Genomic DNA, 18,504 nt, shown 5'->3' on the forward strand with positions numbered 1-18,504 from the left:
AATTCTAGGACATCCTGTAACCTGCCTATACTTGTACCTTCTAACATCCTCGGCCACCCAGGCCTCCCTCCTGCACTGAGGTTTTGTACGAGATATTCCTTCCGCTGATAAAGATCTTCCTTTAGATCCTTTCAGGTCTGACTTCTTTTCAATATTTAACTTAAGTGCCACTTCTTCAGAGAGGTTTTATCTGAAGACAAGAATCTTGTTCATAACTGTATTCTCTATCCCAAAAACACTGACATAAAGGATGTTCGATAAATATTGTTTGATCTTGGAGCACTGTGGCACATGCCTGTAATCCCAAAGACTCTGGAGGCTGAGGCAGCAGGATTGCAAGTTCAAATTCAACCTCAGCAACTTAGCAAGAACCTGTCTCAAAATAAAAAGGGCTGGGGAGATGGCTCAGTGGTTAAGCACTGCTGGGTTCAATCCCTGGTACTAAAAAAAAAATAAAAACAAAAAAATCTGATTGAATGAATGATCCTCTACTTCTTCCAAACTATCATAGCATTTTCCTGCACATGCTCATCTGGTAATACCATCACATATTATGTACCATACATGGAAAATTATTACACATCTCACACTTTGCATGCTGATCTTATCTCAATTAGAGTAAGCTTTGAAAATAGGAGCTGAGGCCAGTTGTGGTGGCACAGGCCTATAATCCCAGTTGCTCGGAAGGCTGAGACAGGAGGATCGCAAGTTCAAAGCCAGCCTCAGCAAAGGTGAGACACTAAGCAACTCAGTGAGACCCTGTCTCTAAATAAAATACAAAATAGAGCTGGGTATGTGGTTCAGTAGTTGAGTGCCCCTGAGTTCAATCCCTGGTACCAAAAAAAAAAAAAAATAGGAGCTGGGACTTGGAGTTCTGTACATTTCCCCCAGAAGAATATTCAGAATTGTATTCTTCATATATAGAATTGTAGCTCTACAATAAATGTTTAGAAAAACTTTTCATAATTGAATTCTACCCTTCATTCAGGCAATTAACACAAATGTCATCCTTTTCCCCTAAAGAGACTTTGACAAATGTATTTTCTATTTACACCTATGTTTTTCTCATCACTTGTGTTCATCTTTTGCAAAACCAATCAAGGTGTAGACTAGGAGTAAAAGAAGAGACTGAGCTATAAGCCAGTAATTTGAGAGGAAAGGAAGGCAATATGCTAAAGACTTGCCTGGAAATGCTGGATGATTTTTGCCTTAGATGCCCTTAAAATCAAATACATTTCAACTCAAAAAATACAAACATGTTCAAATACCATACACAGCTTACCACTGGGGAATTACCAGTGCCACCTGTTGGTGGAAATGTGTAATCTGCATACTCTAGATCAGAAAACCACTACATACAGAGTGAAGCTAGGACAGCGGTTTTCTGACATCTATTAAATGAAGTGGCTAGCGGTCAGGAGCTGCAGGGCTGGCTACAGGGAGGATGATGCCAATGGATGGGAAGCCTCAAACCCACAGAAATGCCACAGACAACACACACCAATATTGTCTTTGCAAATAATTCCCAACAGTGGATAACAGTCATTTAGGCTGATGAAGGAAGTTATATATATTTTACTCTTTAACACAGAATTAGAGAAAATGAGGAGATAACTTCTTCCAAAGCACATACTCATTCTACAAAGAATCCAAGAGTACTTTCTAGAAGAAACTTGAACAACTGTGTAAGTACAAGAACTCACAGGTGAAAATAAATTGGAGTTGATTTGCTTCAACTGTTTTGTGATGACTAAATCTAGGCCCTATCATCACAGGTGAAAATGTTCAGGAAAGCTGGTCAATATGAATGCAGCAAAAAATTTAGCAAGCTTTAACATTAAAAATTTTAAAAAGCCGCGAGAGGTGGCACACAGCTGTAATCCCAGCAGCTCAGGAGGCTGAGGCAGGAGGATCACAGGTTCAAAGCCAGCCTCAGAAACTTAGCAAGGCCATGTCTCATAATAAACAATAAAAAGGGATGGGGATGTGGCTCAGTGGTTAAACACCTCTGGGTTTAATCCTCAATACCAGTCAATCAATCAATCACAGATGGCCTGGCAGAGAATGTGATAGTTAAGACCTAAAAGTTCTTTTCCCAGGGTTAGAAGAGGAATTTGAAGGGCACTATAAACTTTAATTTTTTAAAAAAAAATTAATTTTCTTTTACCTTTGCCAGGAAACATAGACAAAAAGTTTTGAGATTTAAAATGGCTGTTGCATATTCAGTTTAGTTTTATCTAGAAGGTTTAAATGTTTGGATCTTCAGAATTAATGTCCAATGCAATATAACATAAGAGCAAACTCAAAGGACACATGGCTACATTATGGAAATATAATTATAGGTGATATGTCTAACTACCATGGAGAAAGAACATGGGGGCTGGGGCTGTACCTCAGTGGCAGAGCATTTGCCTAGCATGTGTGAGGCACTGGGTTCAATCCTTAGCGCCACATAAAAATAAATAAACAAATATTAAAAAAGAAAGAACATGATCTGCTTTTATAGATGATTTGTTCTAAATAGTCAAGATTAATACAGATGGAAAGCACAGAACTTTTCCAATGTAAAAATAAAGATGTATTATGATTATAAAATTAATTGCATCTCAGCCAGTGCGGTGGTGCATATCTATAATCCCAGAGACTTGGAGTCTGAAACAAACGAATTGCAAGTTCAAGTCCAGCCTCAGTAACTTAGCAAGACCCTGTTTAAAAATAAAAGGGCTGGGAATGTAGCTCAGTGGTAGAGTACCTCTGGGTTCAATCCCTAGCACCACACTAAATAATTAATTAATTAAAATTGTTTCTCATGAAGTAGGCATTTTGTGGTACAGTTACTGTGTACATTTATGGCTGATTACAGAAGTTATCCCTGACCAGTCATGAAGAAAACACTTTATTATGCCTAAAGAACATGGTGGCTAACCACGTGCAATGTTGATCACCTGTAATCTCAGTACTGGGGAGGTCGAGGCATAGAATCACAAGTGGGAGACCAGCCAGGTAACTTAATGAGACCTGTCTCAAATAAAAAGGGCTAGGGAGGTAACTCAGTGGTAGATAACCTAACATGTGCAAGGCCCTGGGTTTAATCTCAGAACCAAAAAAAACAAAACATGATGGCTAACTTTATAGACACCATAAAAAGTTTCTCAGATGATGGCTATTTTGGAATATCTGGAAATTGATTATTATAGCTGCTGCTTTTAAGGGAAGTATTTCTACAAACTTTATCCATATACACAAACAAAAACACAGAACCCATTTTGCAAAACTGCAAGTTCAAAGCCAGTCTCAGTAACTAAGCAAGGCCCCAAGGTCTATTTTGAGGCCCAAGGTCTAGAAATAAAAAGTAAGAAGGGCTGAGGATGTAGCTCAGTGGTAAAGTGCTCCTGGGTTCAATCCCCAGTACAAAAAAAAAAAAAAAAAAAAAAGCAATACATTTACGTGATTTTTAAAAATCCATCTATGCGGAAGGATACAAAGCCACATGTACCCATTCTGCCCAGTCCCACTCCTCAGAAGGAAACAAGTTATTGTGATAGATAATAATTTGGAGATGGAGATCTCTGATGCCAAATTTCCCTCATCCAGACTCCCCTTTACTTTAAAAATACCACCATCAGGTGGTCAGAAACAAAAATGATACAAGTGAAACATAAGCTAAGAAACTGACATTATGGTAATAACATTGCAACAAAATGATCAAAATGCCAATGTTGAAATAACTCTCAATTCCTGGCAATCTCAGAAGACCACTCTCAAGAGAACAAGGTAAAAATGGCACTGATTCCTATCTTAAAAGTGTGATAAACACACAACTAATGATTTACCAGCACAAATATCTTGGAAGTGACAATTTTAACCAATCTATTTGGGGCTTATATCCTAAACACTACATGGATCTCTATTTCTACAAACTTAAAATAAAAACTCTCAACATGTCATTCTGGAATGTTCTTACTAACCTGTATCTAATCTGACATAAATTCAATTCCGTATAACATTTTGCTATCTGGTCAAGACACCTGGATGGACCCAGTTACTATCAGGAGAATACCTTAGAGCAGTGGTTCTCAGACTCATCGGTCTAGTCCTCAGACAATAATATCAGCATCATCACCTTGAAACTTGTCAAAAATGCAAATCCATGGGTCCCATTCCAGAACTGAATTCACTCCAGAGTGAATCAGAAATCCTGAGGGTGCAGCTAAGCATGAGAACAACTGCCCCACTACCATATAAACTGAAATATATATATGCTTTTGAGTTAAGGACACTAGAAAAAGGAAAACCTTATCCCTGCTTTAAACCTCTCCTCAAAATGGCTTTCTTCATCCCTCATTCTACTTTCTCTTCTTGCTGGCATTTTGGATGCTTCTTTGTAAAATCAGTCTCTATTCATGGGGGGCTTACAGGTCTCACATGTAGCCAGTGGACTCAGTTTCTAAAGCTGCATTAGATTTGGTAGGAAATATTAGACATGAAGAATGACATCAACCATGAGCTTAGGAAAGGAGGGGAAGGAGTTGGCAAACAGCAGCTGCCAGTCCTGCCTGCTGTAAAATATCTGTGATATATACAGGATACTTGGGCTTTAAAGGCCAGTTTAAAAATCCAAGGTGAAGAGCTATTAGTCATCTAGCTAAACCTCCCTTTTTATTATTCCAAGAAAACCTTTTCTTCAACCAAATAATCATTGATTTGCAGAGTGTTGGATGTTAATATTCTTAAAGGTTCCCCAGGTAATTCTAACTTGCAGCCAGGTCTGAGTTCCTCTGCACTCCTCGTGATTTTCACAGGATGGTGCCCAAACCAGCAGCACCAGCAGCATGTTGCTAGAAATGCAAATTCTGAGTCCCTAACACAGATTGACTGAGTCAGAAGTGCTGGGGCTTAGCAATTTCACAAGCCCTCCAAGTGATTCTCATGCACAATAAATTCTAAGAACCACTGAGCCCTTGTCCACACCACAGAGTGTGAAAAACAACTTCCTCGACCCTAGAAGTCCCGTGAGCGAACAACACTTCTGGCTTGTCTTCCACTGTGATTGTCCATGGAAATTGTTAATTACTGTTTCTGTCTGCATTAAACATTATCTCAGAACTCTAAACCAGCAAATCCTAGAGTGTATTTGGGTGCTGCTGAATGACTCTAAGAGTGACAAAGTGTTATGGGGAACAAGCCACACCAGGCTCAGTGGGGAATGGAGAGGTCATTAAATATTATTTGGCTCTTTTCTCCACCAAGCTAGAAATACTCCCTTTGTTTGTGGTTTGACAAATAAATAAGAAAATAGATACACGTTTCTTGACATTTTTGTTTCAGGCCTTTAAACATCCTTAGGCCCTAAATGTCCCAAGGCGGGAAACAAGACCAGTTAAGACTTGGCTACATCAGGCAAAGTGTTCACGCCGAAGCTTATGGTTACTGTTCCAAGTCCATTCAGGCTGCTATAACAAAATACCATAGATGAGGTGGCCAATGTATTTCCAATGTATTTCCCACAGTTCTGGAGACTGAGGAGCCCAAGATCAGGGTGCCACAGATCCATTCTGATGAGGCCCAGCTTCCAGGTTTGTTCATGATCTGTGTGCTAACTTTAATTTACTTAACTTTATTTTCTGTGAATTTTCTCCTTTCCTGCCCCATTCTCCATAGCATTGATTTCTGCTCTTATCCTTATTCTTTCCTTCTTTCTACTTGTTTTGAGTTTAATTTGCTCTTCTTTTTCCACTGTTTTAGTTCATCAGCTTGTGGTTTTCTTTTCTTTTCTTTTTTTAAAAATGTAGACATTTGTAGCTATTAATTTCCCTTATAAATGCTGCCTTAGTTGCATCCCACAAGCTTTGGTAGGTTGTATCTTCAATTTTCTTTAACTTTTTATGGTGCTGGGCACTAAACCCATACTAGGCAAGTGCTCTACTATTGAGTTGTATATATGTCTGGCCCTATGTCTTCATTTTGATTCATTTCAAAATATTTTCTAATTTCCTTGGGATTTCTTTTTGGTCCATTGGTTATGTACGAATATACTGTTCAGTTTCCATATATTTATAAATTTTCCTTTTTCTGTTATTAATTTCTAATTTCATTCCTTTGTGATCAGAGAAATCACTTTTTTTACCATTGTGTTATCTGGATTTTTTTAACAGCTCTAATTTTTGTTTTTAAAAAACTTCCCATTGAGAGAAATTACTTCTTTTTTTTTTTTTTTTTTTTTTTTTTTTTTTTTTAAAGAGAAAGTGAGAGAGGGGGACAGAATTTTAACATTTATTTATTTTTTCTTAGTTCTCGGCGGACACAACATCTTTGTTGGTATGTGGTGCTGCTGAGGATCGAACCCGGGCCGCACGCATGCTAGGCGAGCGCGCTACCGCTTGAGCCACATCCCAGCCCCGAGAAATTACTTCTTAATCTGCTTTTAACACACCTTTATTCCCCTAACCTTTCAATGAGAAATCATTTGTTTCTGTTAAGTTTGTATGAGTTTGTCTATGTGTGCGGTAAACAGGATTGAACACACAGCCTCAAGCAAGCAAGGCAAGCACCTTACTGCTGAGCTACATCCTCAGATCTGTTAACTTTTCATATTTGTTGACATATGGTAGCATATGTTAATCTTGCTATTCTTTTACAATTATTTTAATCTTACATATACATATATCTATGACTGTTTCTTTTCTCATTCAGTGTGTGTGTATGTGTGTGTGTATGTGTGTGTGTGTGTGTGTGTGTGTGAACATACACACACATATTTCAATAGTTTAAAAAGTTTACTGATTTTTTTTTTCTCTTTCACTTCATAAAGCAAGGAGATTTATTTAGCTCACAGTTGGGAGGCTGGAACTCCCCGGGCTCAAATGCATGGCAGGAATGTATATGTATCTCTGTGTTCAATTGTTTACTGATTTTATTGGACATTTCAAATAATCAGATTTTTATTAATTCTTTTTACTATGTTTTAGTTCATTCATTTTCATTTTATCATCAATAATTCCATTTTCCTACAATCACTTTAATTATACAGTCATTTTTCATCAATTCTTAAGATGAATATGAATTGACTTCCATTTTCTCCTTCCAAAATGCTGCACTTTGAATCTGTCTTCTTAGTTTTTAACTTTTACTTCATAACTTCAATCTTTATATTTTTGCTTTTTGTTTTGGAATATTTTTTCTAAGAAACTTTCCAAGTCACAAGTTGGTTTACAACAGTACCCCACCCTGACTTTTTTAGAATTACAGCCCCATAATTTTAGTTCCAGAATGTCTTTTTTCCAAGCCAGGCACCATGGTACATGCCTTATAGTCCCAGCAGCTTGGAGACTGAGGCAGGAAGATCACAAGTTCAAAGCCAGCCTCAGCAACATAGGGAGGCCTTAAGCAACTTAGCAAGACACTGTCTTAAAATTAAAAACTTAAAAAAAAAAAAAACGGGCTGGGAATGTAGCCCAGTTGTTAAGCACCTCTGCATTCAATCTCTACTACTCTCCCCAGCCAAAAACAAAAACAAAAACAAAAAATCAGAATGTCTTTTTTTAGTTAACATTGTATGTCTGGGATTATAGATACTGGGATTATAGTGTGAGGCCACTATTGGGTAACTCTGCCTTACTCCACTGCCTGCAGTGCTAGTTATACATGGCCACCTGTTCTGAGGGCTGTACCTCTCTCTGCTATTGGGTCCAATGAGACACATAGTATCTCGTTCGCAAATACGACTCCATTCACCCTGGGGGTTCATTACATTCAGCAGCAGAATCAGCCTGCAAAACTGTCAGTCCTCTATTGAGAACATCAGATCTCTCAAAAGGAAAAATCTCCCCACCTACAAAGGACAGAATGTTCTTGGCCTCAAAATTAGGGAGGATATGGTCTAAACCTTACTTTCCCCTGAAACTCCTCAGGAAACCACAAAAACCTTCTGGTCTATCCAGAAGACTCCTTCAGATGACCTCTCTCCTGTCCAGGGTTTGTAGATCTCCATGAGCCAAAATCTCTTTAGACTCCAAAAAGCCACTATCATAACCCCCAGGGCTCCCTGCCTCATATCACCAAGTGCTCTGCTTCCTAACCGTAGCCGCCTGTCATCTACTTCTCCATTCAGGGCCCATTTGGGCTGCCATCTTCCTCTAAAGTGCATTACCATCTCTTTTCCTTCCTTAACCTACTCATGGTCCTTAGTAACCATTTGCAAAGGCCATACCTACTAGAAACCAATTGTAATGGAGTGGTTATTGTCCTACCCATAGTCCTTTGTCTCATCCTGAAGCTCATTTGCAGCCTCTGTAGGCAGTTATGATTCAAAATGAAAGCATCTAACTCAAACACCTGTGTTTCTACCTTGTGGATGTTCTCTGCTGGCATGTGCTTGATCAGAAGAGGGACAAGCCACAAGTATAGAAATGCCCAGGAGATAAGGCACCCAAAAGAGGTTTTCAACCAAAAGTTGGTAAATACTCTAGCTTCCCTACTTCTCACTGGAACAAATCTGAGGCATGTTCCACCAGTCTATCATGATGTCCCCTAGTGGGACTAAGTGCCAAAACACCAGTGACAACCTGCTCATCTTCTCTAGCTTTTCTCATTTCTGCAGCTTACCTCCATACCTTCTCATTGTATTTTCTGTGAAGAGCCTGCAAATTCACTTATTGTATTTAAATTAGTTTCAGTTTCTGCTTTTGGGAAACTCAAATGAAGACACAAGCATATTGAGGAAAAATGGCACTTTTGATAGAGCTGCCAACATTCAGGGCCAGCTAGTATCTAGGCCAACAGCATAAATTTCCAGCATGGACCCCTTTTCTCTAGATACCCGAGGACCGTGTCAAGGCAAACAGCACAGATCAGTTTAAACTACACCACAGTAAGTCACAATAATAGAAATTGATGAGAGACTATCCTTGTTGACAAAAGGATGATATTTACCAGAAGAGGGCCCTAGCTCTAGAGCATTAGACAAAGTATAAGTTCTTTACATATGAACAAAAAAGTTTAGAGTTGCTTTTGTGCATAAAAGGATACTATCAATAAAATAGACAATTCATGGCATGGGACAAAACATTCACTAATTGATAAGAGACTAATATTCAGAATATATGAAGAACGCCTACAACTCAACTACAGGCTTCCAAACAAATTCCAAATGACCCAATTAAAACATTGTCAAAAGACTTGAGTAGACATATTTTCCAAAGAAGATATGAAAATGTCAATGAGCATAAGAAAAGATGATCAATGTTACCAGTCATAAGGAAATGCAAATCTAAATCACAAGGAACTACCACTCTATACCTATCAGGATGATGATTATTTAAGAAATAAAAAGAAAATAACAAGAGTTGTAAAGATTTGGAGAAATTGGAACTTGAGCCTTGCTTATGGATATGTAAAATGGTATATAGCCACTGTGGAAAACATTACACCATTTTCTTGAAAGATTAAACAATAATTCACTTTTAGATGTATATCCAAAATAACTGAAAACAGGGACTCAGAAATATTTGTACACTGATGTTCATAGCAATATTATTCACAACAGCCAAAAGCTTAAAACAACTCAAATGTCCACTGATAGCTAAGTGGATGAATAAAATGTAGCATGTACATACAAGACAATACTCAGCCTCAAAAAAGGAAGGAAATTCTAACACATGCCATAACACTGATGAAACTGGAAAACATGCTCAGTGTAATAATCCAGGCACAGATGGACAAAAATTATACAATTCCACTTACATAAGATGCTTAGAGTAGCCAAATTCATGGAGAAAATAGAATGGTGGTTCCAGGGGCTGGGAAAAGTGTGAAAAGAGTTACTGTGTAATAGAATAAAAAATTTCTGGAGATGGATTGTGCTAAAGGTAGTTTAAGACTTTAAACTTAAAAATGGTTGAAATGGTAAAATTTGGTGTGTTATACATATATATGTGTGTGTGTGTGTGTGTGTGTGTGTGTGTGTGTGCGTGTGCGTGTGTGTGTGTGTATAGGTCAGATTTCTGGATCCTGGCTTGGAGCTCAACTTAATGTAAAAGTTATGAAACTGAAGATAGATCATATTCCCATCACTAGAGGGCGAAGTCTGTTCATTTTCAACATTTTAAAAAGTACATATGTTTTAAAAGTTGAATGATGAAATTTCAATGAAAGTACACAAAAACTTGATTTTATGGTATCAACTCCTTCCTCTTTATGAGGTGAAGAGGGGAAGGGAACTTTCAAAGCTGGTGAGAACCAAAGCAGGCCCCAAGTTCACCTGGTCCCACCAGATCAAGACCTGCTACTTGTTAGGAGTTACCATTTGTGCAGGATATTTATTCTTATGCTATATTATTGACAGGTATTGTAGCCAGTTTCCAAAGACGGCCCACAATGAACCATGTCTCCATTCAGACCTACATGCTGTCCCCTCCCACATTCAACCTGGGTTGGTACCATGACTTGTTCTAATAGATAGAATGCTCTGAAAGCGATGTTGTATAACTTCAGGGGTGAAAACATAAGAGGTCTGCAGCTTCTGCATGCTTCACATTGGAAAACTCCATTATAAACCTGGACATCCTGTGTTAAGAATGCTCAAGGAACAACAAGAAGAGGAAGAACTAAGGTTCTAACCAGTATCCTCAATGGTACTTCCAGCCTACAAACCAAAGCCAACTTTTTGAATGAGGCCAGCTTTACCTTCTGGCCATATCACCCTAGTCAACTCATAGGAGATGTCCAGTCAACTCACAGGATGACACAAATAAAATGCTATTTTAAGTCTGAAGTTTTGGGTGGGTATTAACAACAATGGATAACAAATGGGAGGGGGGAAAATCCTCTTACCTGTTAGGCTGGAAAGAGACTTGATCATAACCTGTGAGTTCACACAAATCTTTCTCAAGCTCTCGGAATAGCTGCTGGTATCCTTGAGCTTGGTCCAGAGGCACAAAGGGGTGGATGTTTGCAAATTCTTTCCATGTGATGGGCTAAACAGCAAGAGAAGAGGCCAAAAATACATGTGAATATTGTAATTGCAATAACAACTTTAAGGATAATGATGACAATACCTAGCACCAAAAAATGCCTCCTCTAAGCTGGAGAATGTTCCAAGTACTTAAATATATTAATTCACTTAGTCTCACACAATCTTATTAAGTCATTATCTTCACTGTACATGCAACACACAGGCCACAAAGGGAACCTATAAAAAAGTCTTTACACCTTTTCAGGGATAAAAAGGCCCCCAAGTAGATTTATATCCATGAAAACACAATGAGTTTGTTCAAACTCTTACATGCACATGTATTATTCTGTCTCATCATTAAGCAGAATAATGCATAAATGTAAAAACAAATATTTCCTTTTAAAATAGAAAATTATTTTCTCTGCCTAGTGTAATTTGTCACATTAGAATAATCCCATAAATAAAAGGTATAAATTAACTTTTATAAAGGATCCTGGCCTTGGAGATACTTATCAACCAAAACACCAGGTTACAAAATCCTCTGTTGGCATTCGGAAAAAATTTAAGCCTCAAATTCATATCCACTCCCATATTTTTTTTCATTTAAAAAATTTTGTTCTTTTTAGTTATACATGACAGTAGAATGCATTTTGACATATCATACATATATGGAGTATCACTTCCCATTCTTGTGGTTGTACATGACATGGAGTTACATGGGTCATATATTCATATATGAACAGAGGAAAGTTATGTCTTATTCATTCTACTGTCTTTCCCATTCTCATCCTCCCATACCCTTCTTTTTTTTTTTTTTTGATTTAAACTGTTTTTTTTAAGTTGTAGATAGACATAATACTTTTATTTATTTATTTTATGTGTTGTTGAGGATGGAACCCAGTGTCTCACACATGCGAGGCAAGCACTTTATCATTGAGCTACAACCCCAGAGCCAAATTATACCCTCCTAACACAATGATTTGTAGAAAGAAGGCTTAAGGTTCTTAATTCTTGGATGTGAGGGCGATCTGGCTGCGACATCTGTCACCCCATTGATCGCCAGGGTTGATTCGGCTGATCTGGCTGGCTAGGCGGGTGTCCCCTTCCTCCCTCACAGCTCCATGTGCGTCCCTCCCGAAGCTGCGCGCTCGGTCGAAGAGGACGACCTTCCCCGATAAAGGAGGACCGGTCTTCGGTCAAGGGTATACGAGTAGCTGCGCTCCCCTGCTAGAACCTCCAAACAAGCTCTCAAGGTTCTTAATTCTACTTGAGGTTAACAACCACAAATAGATAAAATTAGTTTTTATTATGATAAATTTAAAAAAAAAAAAAATCAAACTGACACAATGGAACATGCCTATAACCCCAGAGACTTCAGAAAGATCCCAAGATTGAGGCCAACTTGGGTACCTTATCAAAACCCTGTATCAAAATAATAAATAAAGCCAGGCCATGGTGATGCACGCCTGTAATCCCAGTGATTCAGGAGGCTTAGGAAGGAGGATTGCAAGTTAGAAGTGAGCCTCAGCAATTTAGTGAGACCCTGTATCAAAATACAAAAATAAGAAGGTCTGGGGATGTAGTTCAGTGGTAAAGGGTTAAATCCCTAGTACCTAAATAAATAAATAAGGCTAAGAGGTAGCTCTGTGGTAGAGTACCCTAGGTTCAAGTGCCAGTATTGTCAAAAATAAATAAATAAATAAGTTTAAAAAGAAAGGATATGAAGGTATAAATACATCTAATTATTTTAATTTTAAAAAATAATTTTACATAGCAAAGCATGGTAGTACAGGCCTATAGTTGCAATTACTTGAGAGGATGAGGCAAGAAGGTTGCTTGAACCCATGAATTTGAGACAAGCCTGGGCAACATTAATAATAATAATAATAATAATATAGCATGAATAAGGCCCTGGATTTGATCCCCAGCACCATCAATACCCCTTTAAAAAGGTAATTTTTGCCCATATATTTAAATGGTCAACTTGTGTGAAGTATCATGGTTTCTCCCAATATTGGTGAACAGCAAGTTAAAGGATTATTGAAGTGATTATAAAGTCATAGCCCTGGTAGATTTCTCTAGGTACCAGTTTCTGTACAAACTGGAAAACTGTACCTAGTAAATACCCTCTTAACAGAAGTGACCTACTTACTGTGAGTTCAGATGAGCTATTGAGCTTCATGGTACAGGATCCCTTTAAGAAGAACATCCAACATTTATCACATTAGTGATTTGCTACAGTCCATCACCAACCCTCCTCTCTCCCCACCTGGCCGCCCCTTTAACCGTCTTGCAGTGTATTAGATATGACCCAAATGGGATCAGATCAGGGCAGGACTAGAGGTAAGAAGGAAGGCCACAAACAACTACCAGTGGAATCATGCTGTGAACAAGGGAAATGTCTTTGTTCTCTAGTTTCTTCATGTACCGGACAATATTTGTTTCTGAGTGATAGCTGTGAACACAAGATACATGGTCAGGGCCAACAAAATCAGATGAGTCCACGCACATCCCCCTGAGACACACTGACATCTACCTTCAAAATATAAAGAAGTTTTGGCCACGGCAACATGTCAACTCTACATTAGAAGGATGGGTACAGAAACCCTGACCACAGAGAATGCCTGATTCAAGAAGCTGCCTGTGCGCATAAAGAAAGGAAGTTGGGAAAAAGATAGGGTTCCTAGGTAAAAACTTCAGCCTGGCAATTGCACCTCCAAACGTCCCTCTCCCCCAACAGTGCCAGCAGAGTGAGTCCACCAGGTAAACAAGGCATGCTTGGCCCAAATCAGGAATGAAATCATTAGGGTAATGATTTTCAGTAGGTGTGGCTGAGCCACAATGACCCAGACCCTATCACAATCAGCATAGAAGCAGCTCCCTAGCTTATTGCCATGACACAAGACGCAGATGTCACACAAGCCACACAAACCTGTTGAACACTTGATGTGTGAGGAATGGGCTAGTTCTCTTGAATGCAGATCCTGGAATACCTCTCCATTCCTCTCCCATGCTTTCAGCCACCAGTTCCTGCACAAAGAGACAACAGAAACTAGAGGGCCAGAACTGTGCCTGGAACCACATTGGACATCCAGGCTTTCAGATGGCTAGGCCACAAAACATGCAAAATGATCAACCACATACCTTTAAAAGCCAAAACTATTAAACTCTTAGAAAAAAATATAGGAGCAAATCTACATAACCTTGGGTGTAGTGGTGGTTTCTTACATATGACACCAAAGGCAAGAACAACAAAAGAAAAAAAGTAGATAAACTGTGATTGCAGTAAAATAAAAATCATTTGGGCTAGGAGTGTAGCTCAGTTGGCCCTGGGTTCTGTCCCTAGCATCACAAAGATAATTAATTAAAAACATTTGTCCATCAAAGGATACTATCAAGAATGACAAGAGAACCCACCAAGTAGGAGAAAATATTTGCGAATTGTGTATCTGACAGGAGTTTAATATCCAGAACATGTAACTAAATACATGGTTTGCTCTTCATTTTTTCCCCAGGCTCAGAATATGGCCATCTTGAACCCTATATGAGTGGCTCCAGAAATATTCTTCAAATGGATAGACCAAATAAATGTGATTAAATTTTGCACAGTGTACCAGGGGGGAAGCTTACTCAGTCCTGTTTAAGTTCAAAAGAGCATATTTGTGAAGCTGCTTTGGTAATTTACGATTAGTATCTGGGTGCCGCAGTCCTCTTCCAAAGAGAGCACACACAGGCAACCAAGATGGCAACATTCAGCACTCTTGGGGTATTTCTACTTCTGCAGTATGACTTTCTTTCATTAACTTATTCAACAAATAGTCACTGAGTGATTACTATGAACCAAGCAGTGCAATGTCTAGGTAGCTGCTGACTACTCTCCTCCCACGGAACCAGAACCCTGCTCCTGGCTTTTCCTTGCTACTTCATTATTTTAGAAACCAACTCAGTCATGCTGAAGTGATTACATTTCTTGATCCTCTTAGTCTTTGTGGCTGTTTCCCCCCAGTGTTTGCAATACCTCTAAACCCACCTTCCTTCTCCATTGTGCCATGTGGGGTAACTCCTACTTATCTTTGAGATCGTAGCTTAGACCAAATCAATGCAAGCCTTGGTGAGGAGCACACCCTCTGTGCTCCCAGAGCACCTTCACACATCACCTAGCATATCACCGGGACTGTAATGCTGTGCTTGCGTGTCTGGATCCTCTCTGAACTATGCTCAGTGAGGGCAGGGACCGTGCACAATTCCCCACTGTATCCTCAAGGCCTAGCATAGTACCTAGCACATATTAGGTCCTCAACAATTATTTATAAATAAATGAGTATCATAACTTTTCCCCAGAATTGACATAAACCAAGATGCTAATGTCATGAATCTTTGTATTAGGAATAGTTTGAATTAAACATCATTAATAATACTTCCAACTAGCCTGGCTGCATGGTCCTGACTGGAGCCCTACAGCAATGGCCTTTAGCTGAAAGCAGTCACAGGAACAAGGGACAGTCAGTGGTGTAATTTTAACAGCAGGCTGCCCAATGTCTTACCCGGGCACTCTCTCCCTCACACTCTTTAACACCCCCCAAGAGTCATTACGAGGAATGCATGATTTTACTTTACTTACTGCAGATGACTCACAGCCAAAGATCCATAACAAATCATCGAGATCTTTTTCATTGACTGTTTCATCAAGAGAAATACCAAGCTACAGAAACAAAAATAAAATGAAAAACATCAACTCTGAACTCCAAGATCAGTGGAGGAGGAGAGATCAAAGGGGAGAAGGTGGTGGACAAAATTTCTGGTCAATCCGAAATATCAATATACCAGTCAATCCAAGTTGACCCTTAAGGGATGGCAACTGGACCAGGCTGAGACTTCACAAGGTTTAGAGTTCTGCAAGCCACTTGTGGATTCAATAGTCCAATGGCTATTGAGTTCAAGGGCACTCCTATTAGAACTAAATATGGTTGCCTTTTTCTCCACTTAACTTACTTTATTTATATCAATCATTTAATAGAGACTTGTCCTTGAAGAGTGTATATGAAAACACAAAGACGCAGGAAAGCTGTAAACAAACTATTTGAAAAGGTCCCAATGTTCTAAACTGGTATTTACAAAAACGGGCTGTGCCCAAAGTCCCAACAGATTTTTAAATAGAAAAGGAAAACTTTTAATGAGAAAAGTCATGAAAAATTAAAGAATTGGTAAAAATACAGAAAAGTTGACTTACTGTGCCATCCTCAAAGAGCCGAAAATTGATTTGCCGCTGGGCAGCCCTGCTCAAGACCTCTTTCACTGAGCAGCCACACTGAACCTTCAAGGTGTCAAAGAACAGGTCATGCTGGAGTTTATGCCCTGCTCGCCTGAGACCTGGATAAGACAGGGAGCCACCAGTTACTGACACAAAAACATGCTCCTCAGACATTTATATCCCACAGAGAAATAGAGAACTTCTACTATAGACTACTCCTGATCCTGGCCAATGTTTTGGGGCTGCTTTAAAAATAAATACCTTTATTACTAATGCAATAGAAAATTATGAAATAAATACTAAAAAAGAAGAAAGATCATCGTTATCACCAACAAGAAATCAGTACTGCTTACATTTTGTTGTGTATTCCTCCAGAAATGGTGATGGCGGGGGTGGGGGAGGGAGATGAGGTATATATATTTTGTTACACTTTTTTAGAGCTAAAATATGAGTATCTGTTTTTCTATAGATTGATATCCATCATTATTTTCAATAGCTGTGTAAGGTCAAACATAGATATACCATAATTTAGTTGCATTATTAAACTTTATCATGTATAACAGATCTTTATTTTTCCCTCCTTGTGTTCTTCCAAGCTTCTGGTTAAAGGAAAAGAGTAAAAAGGAAAAAAGGAAAATGTGTCTAAAGTCCATCAGTGTTAACTCCCTGTGACAAGGATAAAGGAAAATAATTTAAATAGTTCAAAAAATAATAATGTTGAAAACTCTCTATGAAAGACTGAATGTAAAAGTAAAAAATGTTTCAATGGGCATGCTTTACATACTTATTTTATTATGAATTTTAGATATATCCCTAGAAATTTAATTTCTAGATAAAATTATAGGGACATTTTTAAAGCATTTGATATGTAAAGTGTCATCATACCCAAGTGTTATCAGCATTTCTTATTTATTGTGGTACTGGGAACTGAACCTAGAGGCAGTCTACCACTGAGCTACATCCCCATCCCTTTTTTACTTTGAGACAGGATCTTGCTAAATTGCAGAGGCTGGCCTCAAACTTGCAATCTTCTTGCCTAAGCCTCCCAAGTCACTGGGAGTATAGGCATGTAGACTGTCCCTCTCAGCATTCTTCTTAGTCTTTGCCAACGTGATAGATAAATACTACTTGTATTTTCTTGATTAATAGTGAGGTTGAGATTTTGTATATTCATTGGCCATTTACTTGCATATTTCTTTCTAAATTACATTTCGTGTCCTTTGCTCATTTTTCCATCAGAATGTTCATTTTTTTCTGTGTTTAGGGGTATAGAAAGAGCACAGTATATATTAAAACTATTCATACTCAGTCTATCATAGATGTTGAAAATATTTTTTCTGGTTTCTCATTTGACTTTTAATTTTGCATTTGGTATAGGACATGCCCCAAATTTTCCATTTTTCTTACTCAGATTTATCAGTCTTATTATGCCTCAAAATTTTGAAACAGATAACTGACTTACCTTCAGACAAAATCAAAGTGGCATTATGTACCCTCCTAGCAATATGCTTCAGCCCTTGGGAACCATGGTAGATTGCAAACATGGCAGCCATATTTGCCAAGAGGGCCTAAAAGAATAAAAAACATTTAAGGAATCATGTGCAACAATGTCACAGAACGTGATTATTGGGAGGGGGAAATTATACAACTTGTGATGCCAAAACTGAAAACAGGAACAACACTAAATAATCGTATTTCCTGCATTTTTTAATGATAGTTGGGGATCGTTGTGAACTGCCTGATTACCTGAGGGTAAAGACAACATCCAAATCACTCTGAAGTCACTATATTAAACCTTCAGACTTCATTATTATAGAGGGATCTCATTAATGCAACATAACCATGACACCCATGAGGGGGACAAGCAGGCTCCTATCCAGCATCAAAAAGCAATATTTAAAAAAATAAATAAATAAAAAATAAAGCAATATTTGATGTTGGAAGACAGTGGAGCAAGAAAACTTTCAGAGGAAAAAAATTAGATCTGAGAATTTTATACTCAAATAGTTCTTCAAGAATGAAAGAAAAAAACAAAGAAAAAAAGCAGCAAACAATTTCTAAATACTCAAAAATTTTCTCAGAGATGCCAGGTGTGATAGAGCATGCCTATAATCCCATAGCAGAAGGATCACAGGTTCAAAGCCAGCTTCAACAACTTAGCAAGGTCCTAAGTAACTTAGTGAGATCCTGTCTCTAAATAAAAATAAATAAATAAATAAATAGAGCTAGGGATGTGATTCAGTGGTTGAATGCCCTTGGGTTCAATCTCTGGTTTAAAAATAGATAAATAGGTAGATGGATG

The 18,504-nt window shown here is 38.3% G+C and overlaps 1 protein-coding gene across 1 annotated transcript in view; it reads right to left on the reverse strand.

Moving 5' to 3' along the window:
* The window catches only part of Gldc (glycine decarboxylase), an 87,482-nt gene that overhangs the window by 27,620 nt on the left and 41,358 nt on the right, over positions 1 to 18,504 (reverse strand). Inside the window, exons 9-15 of the mRNA XM_005327970.5 lie at positions 17,665 to 17,770; positions 16,182 to 16,321; positions 15,573 to 15,653; positions 13,884 to 13,981; positions 13,322 to 13,406; positions 13,104 to 13,145; positions 10,831 to 10,973 (exon numbers count right to left, since the gene is read on the reverse strand). Coding sequence (XP_005328027.2) covers positions 10,831 to 10,973; positions 13,104 to 13,145; positions 13,322 to 13,406; positions 13,884 to 13,981; positions 15,573 to 15,653; positions 16,182 to 16,321; positions 17,665 to 17,770 — 695 coding nt within the window. The remainder of the gene's footprint in view (positions 1 to 10,830; positions 10,974 to 13,103; positions 13,146 to 13,321; positions 13,407 to 13,883; positions 13,982 to 15,572; positions 15,654 to 16,181; positions 16,322 to 17,664; positions 17,771 to 18,504) is intronic.

This window comes from Ictidomys tridecemlineatus, chromosome 4 (genome assembly GCF_052094955.1).
Source record: "Ictidomys tridecemlineatus isolate mIctTri1 chromosome 4, mIctTri1.hap1, whole genome shotgun sequence".
Taxonomy (NCBI): domain Eukaryota; kingdom Metazoa; phylum Chordata; class Mammalia; order Rodentia; family Sciuridae; genus Ictidomys; species Ictidomys tridecemlineatus.